A 21338-nucleotide genomic window follows, 5' to 3' on the forward strand; every position below is an offset into this window, starting at 1 on the left:
GGGAGAGAGAGCCCCACCAGGCAGAGTTGACCACCAGACACAAGGACAGGCAGGCACTAGGGAGAGGGGAGCCACCAGGCAGAGTTGACCACCAGGCACTAGGGAGAGGGAGCCACTGGGCAGAGTTGACCACCAGGCACTAGGGAGAGGGAGCCCCACTAGGCAGAGTTGACCACCAGACACAAGGACAGGCAGGCACTAGGGAGAGGGAGCCACCAGGCAGAGTTGACCACCAGGCACTAGGGAGAGGGGAGCCACTGGGCAGAGTTTACCACCAGGCACTAGGGAGAGGGAGCCACTGGGCAGAGTTGACCACCAGGCACTAGGGAGAGGGAGCCCCACCAGGCACAGTTGACCACCAGACACAAGGACAGGCAGGCACTAGGGAGAGGGAGCCACCAGGCAGAGTTGACCACCAGGCACTAGGGAGAGGGAGCCACCAGGCAGAGTTGACCACCAGGCACTAGGGAGAGGGAGCCACACCAGGCAGAGTTGACCACCAGGCACTAGGGAGAGGGAGCCACCAGGCAGAGTTGACCACCAGGCACTAGGGAGAGGGAGCCACACCAGGCAGAGTTGACCACCAGGCACTAGGGAGAGGGAGCCACACCAGGCAGAGTTGACCACCAGGCACTAGGGAGAGGGAGCCACCAGGCAGAGTTGACCACCAGGCACTAGGGAGAGGGAGCCACACCAGGCAGAGTTGACCACCAGACACAAGCAGGCACTGTTGAGTTTTACTGTAAACAGGTCATTTATTGTTGGAAGATAATTGATCGGCTCAATGTGTAAACGGCAAAGTACAAGCGGCTGATCATGTGACAGACGTCTCCTTCCTCACCAATCATCGTTATCTATGTACACAGTCAGCTAGTCCTAATACGGCAGTTCAGGAGGCAGACGACGCATTCAGCGGTCCATCCATTCACGAGGTCGGAGGCATCCTACAACGCGACGCACACGTCTCCTGCAGCAGCTTCATTCCATCTGTCGCTGGCATAGAAAAGCTTTATGACACGTCATGGGATTGGCACGCGAGCCGCTCCGCAGATGTAATTTCTGCTGGTTTTCAGCTCTTGAATTAAAGTTCATTTGGTCAGAATTTGGCACCATGACTGGGAAATGCGGTTACATAAGATATGTGTGCGCGTATAGCTATACATATTAACCCTTGTGGTTCTGCTGTTCTATACGGAATATTGCTAATACCAACATTCATTCACTCAGCAGCAGAGGCGGATAAAGGGTTAAACTCATTAGAAATATTGGGGTTTGGCCCCCACTCTGTGCAAATCTCTGAATTATAAGTGCAAGCTGAGCGCTACATAGGAGTATTAGTGTCGGTAGCAGGGGCCCCAGCACAGCAGGAGAGCTCCGCCCCCTTAGTCTGCTGGTGGAGAGCGCGTCTCCATCCGCCCTTGTCTGTGATGAAGCCTCAGCCTCGCTGACAATCACGATGGAGGCGAAAGTCCCAATAAAGGCAACTCCTGGGATGCAGAGGCGAAGCTTCACAAGTCGTCATCGCCGATGCCCTCGAAGGCGTAGTTTCCGTGGAAATCCTCTGCACTGATGTCATTGTTTGAGGTGGAGTTGCTGATTCCACGGAGGCTGACGGAGCTGAGCTTACTCTGCGGGAAGACATGACAGACACCCGGTAAACCGGCGAGATATACGGAGGGCCACAGAAGATTATAGACCACTCCTCCCCATAAAGCTCAATGGTGATGGACCTCCCAACATGGCGGACTAAGATGGACGCCCATAACAAGGCTTCAGCTACAACACTTACTGACAACTTGACGATGGGCTCTCGGCTTCCATCTGGAGAATCCTGTGGACACAGTAAAGAGCGTCAGATATGGTGTAGTCAGAGGGGAGGGGGGGGAAGGGAGTGGATGTAAAATCTCCTCTCTCACCAACACTGGTGGCGATTTTACTGCCTGCTGACTGTCCGAACGCCGCACCGAACAGGACTGTCTCTTCCGTGACATCTGTAAAGAGGTAGAAGTGTAATTCAGAGTAGGACACCCCCATAGAGCAGACTCCTACCAACAACCCACTGGACAGACCACACAGAACATGCACCTGATACCTAACCCACCCACCCAAATCTGTAATGACCCATCCTATACCCTCCCAGTGATGTCGATATTATACGACTGTCCCACTTGTGACTTAGGCAGACCCCCCCCCCCCCTCCAGGGGCCATTTTACCTTTTTTATGCTTCCTCCAGACTTCTTGACCATCAACTCGTCCACCATGGACTGTAAGCAGATGCTCATCATGATGGCCTGAGGCAGAAGGACAGACGCAGGTTAGACACAAGGGATGGCACTAGATCCCTGACCGATCCTCAGTAGATCCCCAGACACACAGTGAGAAAGTCATTACACAAAGAGAATCCCTTATGTGTTTACCATAGTGACAGGATGTGACTGTGCCGACACGCATCGGTGTGAATGTGACTGCACCGACTGATACCAATGTAGAGGTGACTGCGCCGACAGGCACCGGTGTGAATGTGACTGCACCGACTGATACCAATGTAGAGGTGACTGCGCCGACAGGCACCGGTGTGAATGTGACTGCACCGACTGATACCAATGTAGAGGTGACTGCGCCGACAGGCACCGGTGTGAATGTGACTGCACCGACTGATACCAATGTAGAGGTGACTGCGCCGACAGGCACCTGTGTGAATGTGACTGCACCGACTGATACCAATGTAGAGGTGACTGCGCCGACAGGCACCGGTGTGAATGTGACTGCACCGACTGATACCAATGCAGAGGTGACTGCGACGACTGGCACCGGTGTGGGTGTGACTGAACTGACTGATACCAATATAAATGTGACTGTACTGACTGATATCAATATAGATGTGACAGCATCGACCGGCACCGGTGTGGGTGTGACTGTACCGACCGGCACCGGTGTGGGTGTGACTGTACCAACCGGCACCGGTGTGGATGTGACTGTACCGACCAGCACCGGTGTGGATGTGCTGCCATCATTGTGTGTCTGTGCTGCGAGTCTATACTACTGTCATACATTTCACTTTTTGGACAAACCCTTAAAACTGAACTAAATGACGTCATCATTGTCTCTGCCCCGACAAGCAGTCACCTGCGGGCTGGAGATGGTGATCCACTGCAGACGGTCTTTACTCATCAGGTACTCGAAGGCCAGCTCCAGGCGAGCCTCCGACTTGTTGGGGCTCCCCGTACCATTGCTGAATGGGACCTGTACAGAAACGGATTGTGGTCAGTACATGTCTGACTGCACCAGAGAGGACCTGACACGACATCATCAGTACGGATAGTCACACATCTGTGGGTCATACAAAGTAGAATACTTGGAACCAAACACAAGGGGGCGTCACATCATGTCATTCACCAATCTACAGCCCGGACTGTGGGGAATGATGTCACTGTTCAAGAGATAACACGATGCGACCTCCTTATACATGGACCACAGGTGATGTCACACTCACCGATGATGTCACACGCCAGCACCTCATGCGCGTCACCTTGAAGCTTCCCTCCTTCATCTGCTCGTTGGGAAGCTTGACCTGGAAGTTGAGCTCGTTGTTGCCGGCGCTGACGATGACCTGACAACCCTTCTCCGGGAAGTCGGTGATACACGGCTCAAACTTCAGATAACCGTAATACTTCAGTGTCTGCGCCAGCTGGATGAACTGCAGGAGAGCGGTCAGCATCACTACACCGCCATAAGTATGTGAACCCCACACACCGCTCCTCCGAGGGACCTACCTCCTTCTTGGAGACCTTCTCCTGGAGAGACTTGAGTTGCCGCAGCTGCTCTTTGTTGACTTGTACCCAACCGCGCTCAATGTCGCTGACGGTCTGTGATGAAGAACGTGGTCATGTGACCCAAACAATTCTCAAATCTGTACAACACGTATATCTATATATACCCCCAGCAGAGCCCTCGGCATCTATATACACCCCCAGCAGAGCCCTCGGCATCTATATACACCCCCAGCAGCGCCCTCGGCATCTATATACACCCCCAGCAGAGCCCTCGGCATCTATATACACCCCCAGCAGAGCCCTCGGCATCTATATACACCCCCAGCAGAGCCCTCGGCATCTATATACACCCCCAGCAGAGCCCTCGGCATCTATATACACCCCCAGCAGAGCCCTCGGCATCTATATACACCCCCAGCAGAGCCCTCGGCATCTATATACACCCCCAGCAGAGCCCTCGGCATCTATATACACCCCCAGCAGAGCCCTCGGCATCTATATACACCCCCAGCAGAGCCCTCGGCATCTATATACACCCCCAGCAGAGCCCTCGGCATCTATATACACCCCCAGCAGAGCCCTCGGTGTCTGCTGTTCCATTCACACCCACCATTAACACATCCAACAACAGCGCCCCCCACAGAACGGCTGGTGACGTGACATGTCTACCAGCCCAAGATAAGAGGGCGATGATCTGTGTCACACCTGAGCGTACAGCAGGTTCAGCCCCACTCTCTTCTCCATGATGTCTTCATCATAAGAGGAGTCCCAGTAACTGGAAGAAGAAAAAACTCAAACATGGCAACAAATCCCAGCAGAAGAAAGGAAATCATCATCATCCAAAACCAACATCATCATCATCATCCAGCACCATCATCATCCAGCACCATCATCATCATCCAGCACCATCATCATCATCCAGCACCATGTATCCTCTTCATCCTCCTCCTCATCATCATCCAGCACCATCATCCTTAGAATCTTCATCATCATCCAGCACCATGCATCATCATCATCATCCAGCACCATGCATCCTCCTCCTCCTCCTCATCATCACTGTCATCCTCATCACCCACACATCATTCTCCTCTCCATCAGTGATCCGCATTCATCGCCATCACCCCTCCCCCCCCAGGCTCAGGAACGCCATGTGGTGACAATCGGTGCCGACCTCTTCCGTAGGATGATCTTATAGTCTCGGTTCCTCAGGCTGGTGACTGACACGTAGGGGAGCTCAAACTCCTGCAGCTTCCTGACAACTGCAAGCAAAGAAGACAATCCTGAAGACAGGAAGAGAGCGAGCAGGACAGCAGGACGAGAGTGTGACCGGCGGTCTATCAGAGCTGTGCACCCCCCAGTACTCACATGAGAACGATCCGTCTGCTCCGTCCTTTATCAGGTAGAGGCTGAAGTATCCGATCAGGTCCTCCGGGAGGTCCAGCTTAGTAGCTACAGCCTGCGGACATGGAAGACAAGTGGTCATACAGCTGGTGTCACCAAAGTCAGGAGAGAAAGGGGGGGGGTTTAGTATGACAATAGGTGACCACGAAGGAGCACTCACCTCCAGCACATCCTCCGTTTGGTCAGAGGTCAGAATGGACACTTTCACCTTCTGACCATTGGAAAGAAAAACCTCCAGCTGCACCTCCTCTGTGGGAATCTGCTGGGTCTCCTGAGAGAGAACAAAGCGCAGGTGGAAAAGAGCACATAACCCGCAACATGGAGACCGCACTGACCAACGGGGACCAGGCAACAGCACAGGGAACTGACCACTGGGGACCAGGCGACAGCATAGGGAACTGACCACCGGGGACCAGGTGACAGCACAGGGAACTGACCACCGGGGACCAGGCGACAGCACAGGGAACTGACCACTGGGGACCAGGCGACAGCACAGGGAACTGACCACTGGGGACCAGGCGCCAGCACAGGGAACTGACCACCGGGGACCAGGCGCCAGCACAGGGAACTGACCACCGGAGACCAGGCGCCAGCACAGGGAACTGACCACCGGAGACCAGGCAACAGCACAGGGAACTGACCACCGGAGACCAGGCGACAGCACAGGGAACTGACCACCGGAGACCAGGTGACAGCACAGGGAACTGACCACCGGGGACCAGGCGCCAGCACAGGGAACTGACCACCGGGAACCAGGCGACAGCACAGGGAACTGACCACCGGAGACCAGGCGACAGCACAGGGAACTGACCACCGGGGACCAGGCGCCAGCACAGGGAACTGACCACCGGGAACCAGGCGACAGCACAGGGAACTGACCACCGGAGACCAGGCGACAGCACAGGGAACTGACCACCGGAGACCAGGTGACAGCACAGGGAACTGACCACCGGGGACCAGGCGCCAGCACAGGGAACTGACCACCGGGAACCAGGCGACAGCACAGGGAACTGACCACCGGAGACCAGGTGACAGCACAGGGAACTGACCACCGGAGACCAGGCAACAGCACAGGGAACTGACCACCGGAGACCAGGCGACAGCACAGGGAACTGACCACCGGGGACCAGGCGCCAGCACAGGGAACTGACCACCGGAGACCAGGCAACAGCACAGGGAACTGACCACCGGGAACCAGGCGACAGCACAGGGAACTGACCACCGGAGACCAGGTGACAGCACAGGGAACTGACCACCGGGGACCAGGCGACAGCACAGGGAACTGACCACCGGAGACCAGGTGACAGCACAGGGAACTGACCACCGGGGACCAGGCGACAGCACAGGGAACTGACCACCGGGGACCAGGCGACAGCACAGGGAACTGACCACCGGGGACCAGGTGACAGCACAGGGAACTGACCACCGGGAACCAGGCGAAAGCAGATTCTACGTAGGACTTGCGGCTCAGCGGGGGGAGGGGTCATCTAGGTAGGATTACAGTCATGGTGGACTGAACAGAACTGACCTGTTGGGAGCGTCGCAGGAAGCTGTTGAATATCTCACTGGATCCCAGCACCGGATCCTGCCGCACTACAGAGACAAGAAGGAGAGTCACAGTCATTACCAAATGTGGAAAATAACGGAACGACACCTTACAGATCTGGTCTCCGCACCGTGCTCCCTACAGATCTGGTCTCCGTACTGTCTGCACCATGCTCCCTACAGATCTGGTCTCCGCACCGTGCTCCCTACAGATCTGGTCTCCACACTGTCTGCACCGTGCTCCCTACAGATCTGGTCTCCGTACTGTCTGCACCATGCTCCCTACAGATCTGGTCTCTGCACCGTGCTCCCTACAGATCTGGTCTCCGCACCGTGCTCCCTACAGATCTGGTCTCCGTACTGTCTGCACCGTGCTCCCTACAGATCTGGTCTCCGCACCGTGCTCCCTACAGATCTGGTCTCCGTACTGTCTGAACTGTGCTCCCTACAGATCTGGTCTCCACACTGTCCGCACCGTGCTCCCTACAGATCTGGTCTCCGCACTGTCAGCACCGTGCTCCCTACAGATCTGGTCTCCACACTGTCCGCACCGTGCTCCCTATAGATCTGGTCTCCGCACCGTGCTCCCTATAGATCTGGTCTCCACACTGTCTGCACCGTGCTCCCTACAGATCTGGTCTCCGCACTGGTATGCACCGTGCTCCCTATAGATCTGGTCTCCACACTGTCTGTACCGTGCTCCCTACAGATCTGGTCTCCGTACTGTCTGCACCATGCTCCCTACAGATCTGGTGTCCGCACCGTGCTCCCTACAGATCTGGTCTCCGCACTGTCCGCACCGTGCTCCCTACAGATCTGGTCTCCGCACTGTCCTCCCTACAGATCTGGTCTCCGCACTGTCCGCACCGTGCTCCCTACCGATCTGGTCTCCAAACTGTCCGCACCGTGCTCCCTACAGATCTGGTCTCCGCACTGTGCTCCCTACAGATCTGGTCTCCGCACTGTCTGCACCGTGCTCCCTACAGATCTGGTCTCCACACTGTCTGCACCGTGCTCCCTACAGATCTGGTCTCCACACTGTCTGCACCGTGCTCCCTACAGATCTGGTCTCCACACTGTCTGCACCGTGCTCCCTACAGATCTGGTCTCCACACTGTCTGCACCGTGCTCCCTACAGATCTGGCCTCCGCACTGTCAGCACCGTGCTCCCTACAGATCTGGTCTCCGCACCGTGCTCCCTACAGATCTGGTCTCCGCACCGTGCTCCCTACAGATCTGGTCTCCACACTGTCCGCACTGTGCTCCCTACCGATCTGGTCTCCGCACTGTCCTCCCTACAGATCTGGTCTCCGCACTGTCTGCACCGTGCTCCCTACAGATCTGGTCTCCGCACTGTCTGCACCGTGCTCCCTACAGATCTGGTCTCCGCACTGTCTGCACCGTGCTCCCTACAGATCTGGTCTCCGCACTGTCCGCACTGTGCTCCCTATAGATCTGGTCTCTGCACCCTACAGATCTGGTCTCCGCACTGTCAGCACCGTGCTCCCTACAGATCTGGTCTCCACACTGTCCGCACCATGCTCCCTACAGATCTGGTCTCCACACTGTCCGCACCATGCTCCCTATAGATCTGGTCTCCACACTGTCAGCACTGTGCTCCCTACAGATCTGGTCTCCGCACTGTCTGCACCGTGCTCCCTACAGATCTGGTCTCCACACTGTCTGCACCGTGCTCCCTACAGATCTGGTCTCCGCACTGTCAGCACCGTGCTCCCTACAGATCTGGTCTCCACACTGTCTGCACCATGCTCCCTACAGATCTGGTCTCCGCACTGTCAGCACCGTGCTCCCTACAGATCTGGTCTCCACACTGTCTGCACCGTGCTCCCTACAGATCTGGTCTCCGCACTGTCAGCACCGTGCTCCCTACAGATCTGGTCTCCGCACTGTCTGCGCCGTACTCCCTACAGATCCGGTCTCCGCACTGTCCTGGGCGGTCAGGTGATGTCCTGTATGGGCGGAGTCACTCACCTGCCTGCATGTACTTCTCCAGCTGCTCCCGCCTCTGCTCCACCTCAGAGGGTGTCAGGGTGAAAAGCTTTTTGGGTGGAAATAGAGGAACCACATTGTTCACGTATTCTTTTCTGAGCTGTAACCAGAAGGAAAGAAGATCAGACGATAAAGGAGGGAGGCGACAAGGAAGAGGGGAGAGCGCGGGCGACACGACAAGGAAGAGGGGAGAGCGCGGGCGACACGACAAGGAAGAGGGGAGAGCGCGGGCGACACGACAAGGAAGAGGGGAGAGCGCGGGCGACACGACAAGGAAGAGGGGAGAGCGCGGGCGACACGACAAGGAAGAGGGGAGAGCGCGGGCGACACGACAAGGAAGAGGGGAGAGCGCGGGCGACACGACAAGGAAGAGGGGAGAGCGCGGGCGACACGACAAGGAAGAGGGGAGAGCGCGGGCGACACGACAAGGAAGAGGGGAGAGCGCGGGCGACACGACAAGGAAGAGGGGAGAGCGCGGGCGACACGACAAGGAAGAGGGGAGAGCGCGGGCGACACGACAAGGAAGAGGGGAGAGCGCGGGCGACACGACAAGGAAGAGGGGAGAGCGCGGGCGACACGACAAGGAAGAGGGGAGAGCGCGGGCGACACGACAAGGAAGAGGGGAGAGCGCGGGCGACACGACAAGGAAGAGGGGAGAGCGCGGGCGACACGACAAGGAAGAGGGGAGAGCGCGGGCGACACGACAAGGAAGAGGGGAGAGCGCGGGCGACACGACAAGGAAGAGGGGAGAGCGCGGGCGACACGACAAGGAAGAGGGGAGAGCGCGGGCGACACGACAAGGAAGAGGGGAGAGCGCGGGCGACACGACAAGGAAGAGGGGAGAGCGCGGGCGACACGACAAGGAAGAGGGGAGAGCGCGGGCGACACGACAAGGAAGAGGGGAGAGCGCGGGCGACACGACAAGGAAGAGGGGAGAGCGCGGGCGACACGACAAGGAAGAGGGGAGAGCGCGGGCGACACGACAAGGAAGAGGGGAGAGCGCGGGCGACACGACAAGGAAGAGGGGAGAGCGCGGGCGACACGACAAGGAAGAGGGGAGAGCGCGGGCGACACGACAAGGAAGAGGGGAGAGCGCGGGCGACACGACAAGGAAGAGGGGAGAGCGCGGGCGACACGACAAGGAAGAGGGGAGAGCGCGGGCGACACGACAAGGAAGAGGGGAGAGCGCGGGCGACACGACAAGGAAGAGGGGAGAGCGCGGGCGACACGACAAGGAAGAGGGGAGAGCGCGGGCGACACGACAAGGAAGAGGGGAGAGCGCGGGCGACACGACAAGGAAGAGGGGAGAGCGCGGGCGACACGACAAGGAAGAGGGGAGAGCGCGGGCGACACGACAAGGAAGAGGGGAGAGCGCGGGCGACACGACAAGGAAGAGGGGAGAGCGCGGGCGACACGACAAGGAAGAGGGGAGAGCGCGGGCGACACGACAAGGAAGAGGGGAGAGCGCGGGCGACACGACAAGGAAGAGGGGAGAGCGCGGGCGACACGACAAGGAAGAGGGGAGAGCGCGGGCGACACGACAAGGAAGAGGGGAGAGCGCGGGCGACACGACAAGGAAGAGGGGAGAGCGCGGGCGACACGACAAGGAAGAGGGGAGAGCGCGGGCGACACGACAAGGAAGAGGGGAGAGCGCGGGCGACACGACAAGGAAGAGGGGAGAGCGCGGGCGACACGACAAGGAAGAGGGGAGAGCGCGGGCGACACGACAAGGAAGAGGGGAGAGCGCGGGCGACACGACAAGGAAGAGGGGAGAGCGCGGGCGACACGACAAGGAAGAGGGGAGAGCGCGGGCGACACGACAAGGAAGAGGGGAGAGCGCGGGCGACACGACAAGGAAGAGGGGAGAGCGCGGGCGACACGACAAGGAAGAGGGGAGAGCGCGGGCGACACGACAAGGAAGACGGGAGAGCGCGGGCGACATAAAAGAGTCTGCCATAAGAGCTGGGGACAGTCTGAGGACAGGAGTGTGCACAGGGCGGCCTTATCCCGCCCCCGAGGATCTCCTCCTGCCCCTCACCTGCTCGTGGAGACCAAGCAGCTGACTGTAGCGCACCCGGCAGTGTAGGACCCCGTTCACATGAATGTTGTACGCCTGAAAGAAGAGAAAACCACAGATGACTACACGTGCCGATCCTCATCCTCAGGACCTGGAAATCACATCACAACCAAGACGTACTGAAGAGGCTAACCATGTGACTGCTACTATAACAGACCACACCCCTCCCGGCTCTCATTGGACACTCTAATCCCCTCCCGGCTCTCATCGGACACTCTAATCCCCTCCCCCGCTCTCATCGGACACTCTAATCCCCTCCCGGCTCTCATCGGACACTCTAATCCCCTCCCGGCTCTCATCGGACACTCTAATCCCCTCCCCTGCTCTCATCGGACACTCTAATCCCCTCCCCCGCTCTCATCGGACACTCTAATCCCCTCCCCGTTCTCATTGGACACTCTAATCCCCTCCCCGCTCTCATCGGACACTCTAATCCCCTCCCGGCTCTCATTGGACACTCTAATCCCCTCCCCGCTCTCATCGGACACTCTAATCCCCTCCCCGCTCTCATCGGACACTCTAATCCCCTCCCCCGCTCTCATCGGACACTCTAATCCCCTCCCCCGCTCTCATCGGACACTCTAATCCCCTCCCGGCTCTCATTGGACACTCTAATCCCCTCCCCGCTCTCATCGGACACTCTAATCCCCTCCCCGCTCTCATCGGACACTCTAATCCCCTCCCCCGCTCTCATCGGACACTCTAATCCCCTCCCCCGCTCTCATCGGACACTCTAATCCCCTCCCTGCCTCCAGTATATACTCATCAGACAGTATATATTCCTCCTCCGCACTCACTGACAGGATAAACAGGAAGCAGATATCCGGAGGAACTATGAGAGGAGCGACCTCTGACCTGCACAGGATCGGCACCAGACACTCACCACGTACTGACCGCCCGACTCCGTGTTACAGGTCTCAGTCTCAGGGATAGAGAAATGCATGATGGGAGGTCAGAGAGCGCAGACCAACACCAGAGAGCGCAGAGACAACCTACAGGAAGAGACAGCATGTAAAATATAAGGAAATGAGGAGAGAGAGAGACTGCTAGTACCTAGAGAGAGGGAGAGATGGTCAGGAGAGACAGAGAGAGAGACAGACAGGAGAGAGACAGACAGGAGAGAGACAGACAGGAAAGAGACAGACAGGAAAGAGACAGACAGAGAGAGAGAGAGCGCTAGTATGTAGAGAGAGGGAGAGATGGTCAGGAGAGACAGAGAGAGAGACAGACAGGAGAGAGACAGACAGAGAGAGAGAGCGCTAGTACGTAGAGAGAGGGAGAGAGAACAGTGGGAATGAGACAAAGAGAGAGAGACAGCCAGGAGAGAGAGAGAGACAGTCAGGAGAGAGAGAGAGAGAGAGAGAGAGAGACAGTCAGGAGAGAGAGAGAGCGCTAGTATGTAGAGAGAGGGAGAGATGGTCAGGAGAGACAGAGAGAGAGACAGACAGGAGAGAGACAGACAGGAGAGAGACAGACAGGAGAGAGACAGACAGGAGAGAGACAGACAGGAGAGAGACAGACAGGAGAGAGACAGACAGGAGAGAGACAGACAGGAGAGAGACAGACAGGAGAGAGACAGGAGAGAGAGAGAGCGCTAGTATGTAGAGAGAGGGAGAGATGGTCAGGAGAGACAGAGAGAGAGACAGACAGGAGAGAGACAGACAGGAGAGAGACAGACAGAGAGAGACAGACAGGAGAGAGACAGACAGGAGAGAGACAGACAGAGAGAGAGAGCGCTAGTACGTAGAGAGAGGGAGAGAGAACAGTGGGAATGAGACAAAGAGAGAGAGACAGTCAGGAGAGAGAGAGACAGGAGAGAGAGAGCTAGTATGTAGAGAGAGGGAGAGATGGTCAGGAGAGACAGAGAGAGAATGAGACAAAGAGAGAGAGAGATAGTAAGGACAGATAGACAGTCAGCAGTCGGTCAGACATTAGACAGCTTCTCCTCCTTCCCTCACCTGTCACGCTGAGCCCCGGCTGTCTCTTCTCTCCCGCTACACGGCCCGGGGTCCTCGTATTCTCCGCCCGGAATATTCTCTCCTCCCGGCACTTCCGCCTCCAGGCTCCGCACTGAGGACTGTCCGAGAGCAACACGGAGCGAGAGAAAGGTTCCGGCACACAGGAAGAGGGGGCGGGTAATACAGGTGACACACAGGAGGAGGGTAATACAGGTGACACACAGGAGGAGGAGGGAAATACAGGTGACACAGGAGGAGGGTAATACAGGTGACACACAGGAGGAGGAGGGTAATACAGGTGACACAGGAGGAGGGTAATACAGGTGACACACAGGAGGAGGAGGGTAATACAGGTGACACACAGGAGGAGGAGGGTAATACAGGTGACACAGGAGGAGGGTAATACAGGTGACACACAGGAGGAGGAGGGTAATACAGGTGACACACAGGAGGAGGAGGGTAATACAGGTGACACAGGAGGAGGGTAATACAGGTGACACACAGGAGGAGGAGGGTAATACAGGTGACACACAGGAGGAGGAGGGTAATACAGGTGACACACAGGAGGAGGAGGGTAATACAGGTGACACACAGGAGGAGGAGGGTAATACAGGTGACACAGGAGGAGGGTAATACAGGTGACACACAGGAGGAGGAGGGTAATACAGGTGACACACAGGAGGAGGAGGGTAATACAGGTGACACAGGAGGAGGGAAATACAGGTCACACAGGAGGAGGAGGGTAATACAGGTGACACACAGGAGGAGGAGGGTAATACAGGTGACACACAGGAGGAGGGAAATACAGGTGACACAGGAGGAGGGTAATACAGGTGACACACAGGAGGAGGAGGGTAATACAGGTGACACACAGGAGGAGGAGGGTAATACAGGTGACACAGGAGGAGGGAAATACAGGTGACACAGGAGGAGGGTAATACAGGTGACACACAGGAGGAGGAGGGTAATACAGGTGACACACAGGAGGAGGAGGGTAATACAGGTGACACACAGGAGGAGGGAAATACAGGTCACACAGGAGGAGGAGGGTAATACAGGTGACACACAGGAGGAGGAGGGTAATACAGGTGACACACAGGAGGAGGAGGGTAATACAGGTGACACACAGGAGGAGGAGGGTAATACAGGTGACACACAGGAGGAGGAGGGTAATACAGGTGACACACAGGAGGAGGGAAATACAGGTGACACACAGGAGGAGGGTAATACAGGTGACACATGAGGAGGAGGAGGGTAATACAGGTGACACATGAGGAGGAGGAGGGTAATACAGGTGACACAGGAGGAGAAGGGTAATACAGGTGACACATGAGGAGGAGGAGGGTAATACAGGTGAGGATAGACCTCCATTCCAGGACTCATCACTATAGAGGATAGACCTCCATTCCAGGACACATCACTATATAGAGGATAGACCTCCATTCCAGGACCCCTCACTATATAGAGGATAGACCTCCATTCCAGGACACATCACTATATAGAGGATAGACCTCCATTCCAGGACTCCTCACTATAGAGGATAGGCCTCCATTCCAGGACTCCTCACTATAGAGGATAGACCTCCATTCCAGGACTCCTCACTATATAGAGGATAGACCTCCATTCCAGGACTCCTCACTATAGAGGATAGACCTCCATTCCAGGACTCCTCACTATATAGAGGATAGACCTCCATTCCAGGACTCCTCACTATATAGAGGATAGACCTCCATTCCAGGACTCCTCACTATATAGAGGATAGACCTCCATTCCAGGACACATCACTATAGAGGATAGACCTCCATTCCAGGACACATCACTATAGAGGATAGACCTCCATTCCAGGACACATCACTATATAGAGGATAGACCTCCATTCCAGGACTCCTCACTATAGAGGATAGGCCTCCATTCCAGGACTCCTCACTATAGAGGATAGACCTCCATTCCAGGACTCCTCACTATATAGAGGATAGACCTCCATTCCAGGACTCCTCACTATAGAGGATAGACCTCCATTCCAGGACACATCACTATAGAGGATAGACCTCCATTCCAGGACTCCTCACTATAGAGGATAGACCTCCATTCCAGGACTCCTCACTATATAGAGGATAGACCTCCATTCCAGGACACATCACTATAGAGGATAGACCTCCATTCCAGGACTCCTCACTATAGAGGATAGACCTCCATTCCAGGACTCCTCACTATATAGAGGATAGACCTCCATTCCAGGACTCCTCACTATATAGAGGATAGACCTCCATTCCAGGACACATCACTATAGAGGATAGACCTCCATTCCAGGACTCCTTACTATAGAGGATAGGCCTCCATTCCAGGACTCATCACTATAGAGGATAGACCTCCATTCCAGGACTCCTTACTATAGAGGATAGACCTCCATTCCAGGACTCATCACTATAGAGGATAGACCTCCATTCCAGGACACATCACTATATAGAGGATAGACCTCCATTCCAGGACTCCTCACTATAGAGGATAGACCTCCATTCCAGGACTCCTCACTATAGAGGATAGACCTCCATTCCAGGACTCCTTACTATAGAGGATAGACCTCCATTCCAGGACTCCTCACTATAGAGGATAGACCTCCATTCCAGGACTCCTCACTATAGAGGATAGACCTCCATTCCAGGACTCATCACTATAGAGGATAGACCTCCATTCCAGGACTCCTTACTATAGAGGATAGGCCTCCATTCCAGGACTCATCACTATAGAGGATAGGCCTCCATTCCAGGACACATCACTATAGAGGATAGACCTCCATTCCAGGACCCATCACTATAGAGGATAGACCTCCATTCCAGGACACATCACTATAGAGGATAGACCTCCATTCCAGGACTCATCACTATAGAGGATAGGCCTCCATTCCAGGACTCCTCACTATAGAGGATAGACCTCCATTCCAGGACTCCTCACTATATAGAGGATAGACCACCATTCCAGGACTTCTCACTATATAGAGGATAGACCTCCATTCCAGGACTCCTCACTATATAGAGGATAGACCTCCATTCCAGGACACATCACTATAGAGGATAGACCTCCATTCCAGGACACATCACTATAGAGGATAGACCTCCATTCCAGGACTCCTTACTATAGAGGATAGACCTCCATTCCAGGACTCATCACTATAGAGGATAGACCTCCATTCCAGGACACATCACTATAGAGGATAAACCTCCATTCCAGGACTCCTCACTATAGAGGATAGACCTCCATTCCAGGACTCCTCACTATAGAGGATAGACCTCCATTCCAGGACTCCTTACTATAGAGGATAGGCCTCCATTCCAGGACTCCTCACTATAGAGGATAGACCTCCATTCCAGGACCCATCACTATAGAGGATAGACCTCCATTCCAGGACACATCACTATAGAGGATAGGCCTCCATTCCAGGACTCATCACTATAGAGGATAGACCTCCATTCCAGGACTCCTTACTATAGAGGATAGGCCTCCATTCCAGGACTCCTCACTATAGAGGATAGACCTCCATTCCAGGACCCATCACTATAGAGGATAGACCTCCATTCCAGGACACATCACTATAGAGGATAGACCTCCATTCCAGGACACATCACTATAGAGGATAGACCTCCATTCCAGGACACATCACTATAGAGGATAGACCTCCATTCCAGGACTCATCACTATAGAGGATGGACCTCCATTCCAGGACCCATCACTATAGAGGATAGACCTCCATTCCAGGACTCCTCACTATAGAGGATAGACCTCCATTCCAGGACACATCACTATAGAGGATAGACCTCCATTCCAGGACCCATCACTATAGAGGATAGACCTCCATTCCAGGACACATCACTATAGAGGATAGACCTCCATTCCAGGACTCCTCACTATAGAGGATAGACCTCCATTCCAGGACACATCACTATAGAGGATAGACCTCCATTCCAGGACCCATCACTATAGAGGATAGACCTCCATTCCAGGACACATCACTATAGAGGATAGACCTCCATTCCAGGACTCCTTACTATAGAGGATAGGCCTCCATTCCAGGACTCATCACTATAGAGGATAGGCCTCCATTCCAGGACACATCACTATAGAGGATAGACCTCCATTCTAGGACTCATCACTATAGAGGATAGACCTCCATTCCAGGACACATCACTATATAGAGGATAGACCTCCATTCCAGGACTCCTCACTATAGAGGATAGACCTCCATTCCAGGACTCCTCACTATAGAGGATAGACCTCCATTCCAGGACACATCACTATATAGAGGATAGACCTCCATTCCAGGATACTTTTTATCCCTGTCAGGGATCCTGAGCCGGTGTTCATGTGTTGGGGGTAATAGTCAGTAATGTAATACACGCCATATTGTCTACTTCTACTTGGTTCCTCCACTAATCAGAGCTGATTCCATGTAGATTTACCACAATATTGAATGTTTGAGTTCATTGTCAAATTGGAGCATGGAAAAGAACCAATCAGCATATGTGGAGGGATATTTAAGGTCTGTTCTCAATACTCCATGTGCCAGATATGAGTTATTTCATACTAGTTAGGCTCTTGAGCTCCGCGCATACCTGCCTGTTTTGTTGTTATACTGATCTTGGCTTGTATACCGGATATTCTCTTTAGGGTGGGTGGGACGGTGTTTTGAGGTATAATAGTCCTTGGGGTCTTGTCATTCTTCTCGTTTGGTGGCAGGTGGACAATGGACATGTGGGTATGGGTGGGCGTAGGGTGGATGATTTAGGGTAGTTGTCAGGATCCAACATGGAGTATAAGTGTCTCCAATAAAGCCATAACAGATTCCTTTACCCCAGGAGACCAGACCATGCCACCTTTTCGAGATGTGGTTATATGAAACTTTTGACAATATGACAAAAAGAGCTGAGCTCTGGAGGACTGAGGGCTGATACCAATGAACCAGGCAGACCTTTCTCTGAGCCTCCTGGAGGAAGAGGCCTGGAGAGCAGTTACATGGAGACCAAGTTCTCCTTCCTGCACTTCAGAAGAGGTTCCATGGCCACAACCAGTGGCCAAGTATGCAGATGGCGCCATTACAGACAACCTCTTTCCATGACTTCCCGATTGAACAAGCAAATAGACAATGCAATGGTTTCTATTTCGGTAGCTAGAACAGGATGGATAGTCCATGGGTGGTGTTTTTATCCTTTCTGATTTGATTTGATCTAATATATACAGACGTGGACAAAATTGTTGGTTCCCCTCGTTTAATGAAAGAAAAACCCACAATGGTCACAGAAATAACTTGAATCTGACAAAAGAAATAATAACCAAAGTCCATGTTGACAAACCACAAAGCTTCTGGGAGAATGTCCTATGGACAGATGAGTCAAAAATTGAACTTTTTTACAAGGCACATCAGCTCTATGTTCACAGATGGGAAAATGAAGCCTATCTTGAAAAGAAGACTGTCCCTACTGTGACACATGGAGGAGGCTCTGTTAGGTTCTGGGGCTGCTTTGCTGTATCTGGCACAGGGGGTCTTGTATCTGTGCAGGGTACAATGAAATCTTAAGACTATCAAGAGATTCTAGAGAGGAATGTGCTGCTCAGTGTCAGAAAGCTTGGTCTAAGTCGCAGGTCAACAGGGTAATGACCCAAAACACACAGCTAAACCCCCCAAGAATGGCGAAGAGGAGAACATTGGACTATTCTGAAGTGGCATCTACGGGCCCGCACCTAAAAATGGAACATCTTTGGGAGGAGCTGAAACATGTCGTCTGCAAAAGGCCCCTTCACACCCGAGATAACTGGAGCAGAGGAGAGGCCCAAAATCCCTGCGGAGAGAGGGGCAGAAGTCTCATTGACAGATGCAAATGAAAGATTGTTGTAAAAGTGGGAGTGGCCTTTTCAAGGGGCGTGGTTATTATAAAAGATCCTGTATAAGGGTGCATTCACACTACGGAACGCCAGCGTGTATCAGAGCCGTACACGCCGGCGTTACAGCAGGGCTGCCGGACACTTCCCATTCATTTCTATGGGAGCCGGCATGCGAGCGCTCTCCATAGAAATGAATGGAAAAAAGCAGTCCATTCATTTCTATGGGGAGCGCTCGCATGCCGGCTCCCATAGAAATGAATGGGAAGTGTCCGGCAGCCCTGCTGTAACGCCGGCGTGTACGGCTCTGATACACGCTGGCGTTCTGTAGTGTGAATGCACCCTAATAATATCAGATCCCAGATTGTTACTGGTTACATAAAATAGACAATTGCAACTTTTTTTTGTTACCCCATTTGGAGATCACTATATACTATATGTTGTGTGGTTTGTGTCGGTTCAGTCTGACTTTTGTGACATTCAATAAAGTTTGTTACTAAAATGAGTTTATTGTCCCATTAAAGATTTAGTCATTTTTAATCTAGATTATTTTTACGACAGATTAAAACTTGAAATAAATGACAGAGCGGATCTCCTTCTGTTTCAAGTTGCAATAAGTTTGTTTATGTTTAGATTCTTCCTGGTTCTTTAAGGGGTTCTCCACTTTCTGCTATTGATGGCCTTTCCTTAGTGTCGGTGTGTCAGACTCCCGCAGGTGTATTCAGACAGCGGGGCTCTCATTGCAGGATTTACAGGCGCCTCCAACAGTAAGCAGCATGTCTTGCGGTATCTAAATATTACCGCCGTGCTATCTCAGTACAGCTGATCTGCAACGGTCCCGTACAGACCGTCCTAGCCTGTGATGTGGGTGCGGCTGTCAGGGGTTAACTCACTCCATTCATTCTTCACTCAGGCTGAAATCTGAGCATAAATCACACCCCAATACTCTCCATGCACCCCCAAAACACGCTGCCAACACCTATTGTATTCAGAATTATTAGGAATCCCAAGACACATGCACTACCGTTCCCAGCAGTCAGAAACAAACGCATTTTACAAAGGTAATGGGTTCATAAACCAACACAAAGTAACGTTAAATGTAACAATTTAATACACAAAGGTTTCAAAGCTTATACGTGTAAAAAAGAGACAAAGAAATGGAACAAAACAAGAAAAACAGTTGTCAAAATAAAAGAGAGAAAAAGCTTGGGAGTTAGAGTCCTCTTGTTTCCATTGAGCTTGGAGGATCTCAGATTGGATGGCTACACACTGGTTGTCGCTGGCTCCAAAGGTGTGACACAGTTCTGGAAGCCATGGTCTTTGGAATAGTGAGCTCGTGGCTCATTCAGACATGCCCCCTGCCAGTGGGAAATGAGCTGTATATCTGTGCATGAAAAGCTGGGGAGAGATCTGTTCATCTTGCTCTGGAAAGTATGAGTATCTCCAGTCCTTCGAAGTTAGACCCGGATCATATTTGCGTTCGGTATTCCGCTTGGGAACTCGTTGAACGGAAACCTATATGCATTAAAAGGCGATTAGCTGAGAAGCCACATGGACCCCATAGACTATAATGGGGTCTGTGTGGTTTTGCTCCGTTTCCGCACGAAACATGCAGAGAGAAAATTGTTGCTTGTAGATGTACATACGTAACATATATAAGTGAGCTCACTGTTGTCCTCTGTTCACCACAGAACCTGCTGCTCTGGATTACGACCCAGACATGCCACCATTCAGACAGGTTAATAAGAGTCACCTCCTGTTTCGAGGTTTCCATGGATCGGTCATGTTGCTCCCGTGATTGTTGGCAGCATACACATATCAGCCATCATAGAAACCAGCTTCGATATCCTTTGCATATTGTATCTGGCAGAGTCTGTCGTGTCCTGCAGTGCTCCCTGTATCAGGTGTATCTCCCTATGGATAGACTACACTGCCTGGCCAAAAAATAACAGCACGCCTCCGTCTCGGCATGGAGTCTATAATGTTCTGTAGTGTAGACTCGGATTTTGATGCAATTCTCGAGTATCAGGGAGCCCAGGTTATGCAGACTCGTTGGGGGTGGTGAGTGACAGCGCAGGTTCCTTTCCAGCACATTCCAGTATTTCATGTGCTTCTCGTCGCACCCGGACACGACCATCACTCTGGAACAATGTGAAACGTGATTCATCTGACCACATGACCTTTCTCCACTGCTCCAGGGTCCAATCCTTGTGGTCTCTTGCAAATGACAGGCGCCGACGTCTGTTGGTCTCTGTCACCAATGGCTTCCGTGTGGCGACACAACTGTTGAGACCCATTCCTTTGCGTTCTCGTCGCATTGTTCGCTCTGTCGAGTTGAACATCTGTGTGAGCTCAGAGGTGGTTTTCCGGCGGTTATTCTTCACCAGTCGCTTTAGGGACCTACGACCTCGAGGATAGTCTTCCGCTCACACTTTCCACGGTTGGAGGGGGGTTCTCCACCATCTCGCCATGCTCGTATGATACGCTGAGCAGTTCTCTGTCCGACACCAGTTACTTCGGCTATCTCCTTGGTCGATTTGTTGGCCTGATGCAATCCAATGACTTGCCCCTTCTGGAAGGCACTAACATCTCTGCCTCTGGTAGCTCTTCTGTTGGTCGACATCAATTCACACCTTTAATTATGATCTGCACTTGACAGGCTACAGCTCAATGATATATATTCAAGAATATCTGCAAATTCC

At 53.4% G+C, this 21338-nt stretch overlaps 1 protein-coding gene across 1 annotated transcript; it reads right to left on the reverse strand.

The window, feature by feature from the left end:
• Window positions 1–735: 735 nt before the first annotated feature.
• Window positions 736–12859, reverse strand: SNX17 (sorting nexin 17). Its single transcript, XM_075269389.1, has 16 exons — window positions 12766–12859; window positions 11691–11799; window positions 10769–10843; window positions 8713–8830; window positions 6704–6768; window positions 5336–5446; window positions 5140–5230; window positions 4946–5033; window positions 4480–4549; window positions 3775–3867; window positions 3495–3698; window positions 3128–3244; window positions 2215–2292; window positions 1917–1991; window positions 1790–1831; window positions 736–1628 (listed from the first exon to the last, which is right to left on the reverse strand). Exons 2-16 carry the CDS (start codon window positions 11748–11750, stop codon window positions 1509–1511), a joined length of 1407 nt encoding a protein of 468 aa, XP_075125490.1. The 5' UTR covers window positions 11751–11799; window positions 12766–12859; the 3' UTR covers window positions 736–1508.
• Between the last annotated feature and the right edge of the window lie 8479 nt (window positions 12860–21338).

The sequence above is a fragment of the Leptodactylus fuscus genome, chromosome 3, assembly GCF_031893055.1.
Source record: "Leptodactylus fuscus isolate aLepFus1 chromosome 3, aLepFus1.hap2, whole genome shotgun sequence".
In the NCBI taxonomy this organism is placed as follows: Eukaryota; Metazoa; Chordata; class Amphibia; order Anura; family Leptodactylidae; genus Leptodactylus; species Leptodactylus fuscus.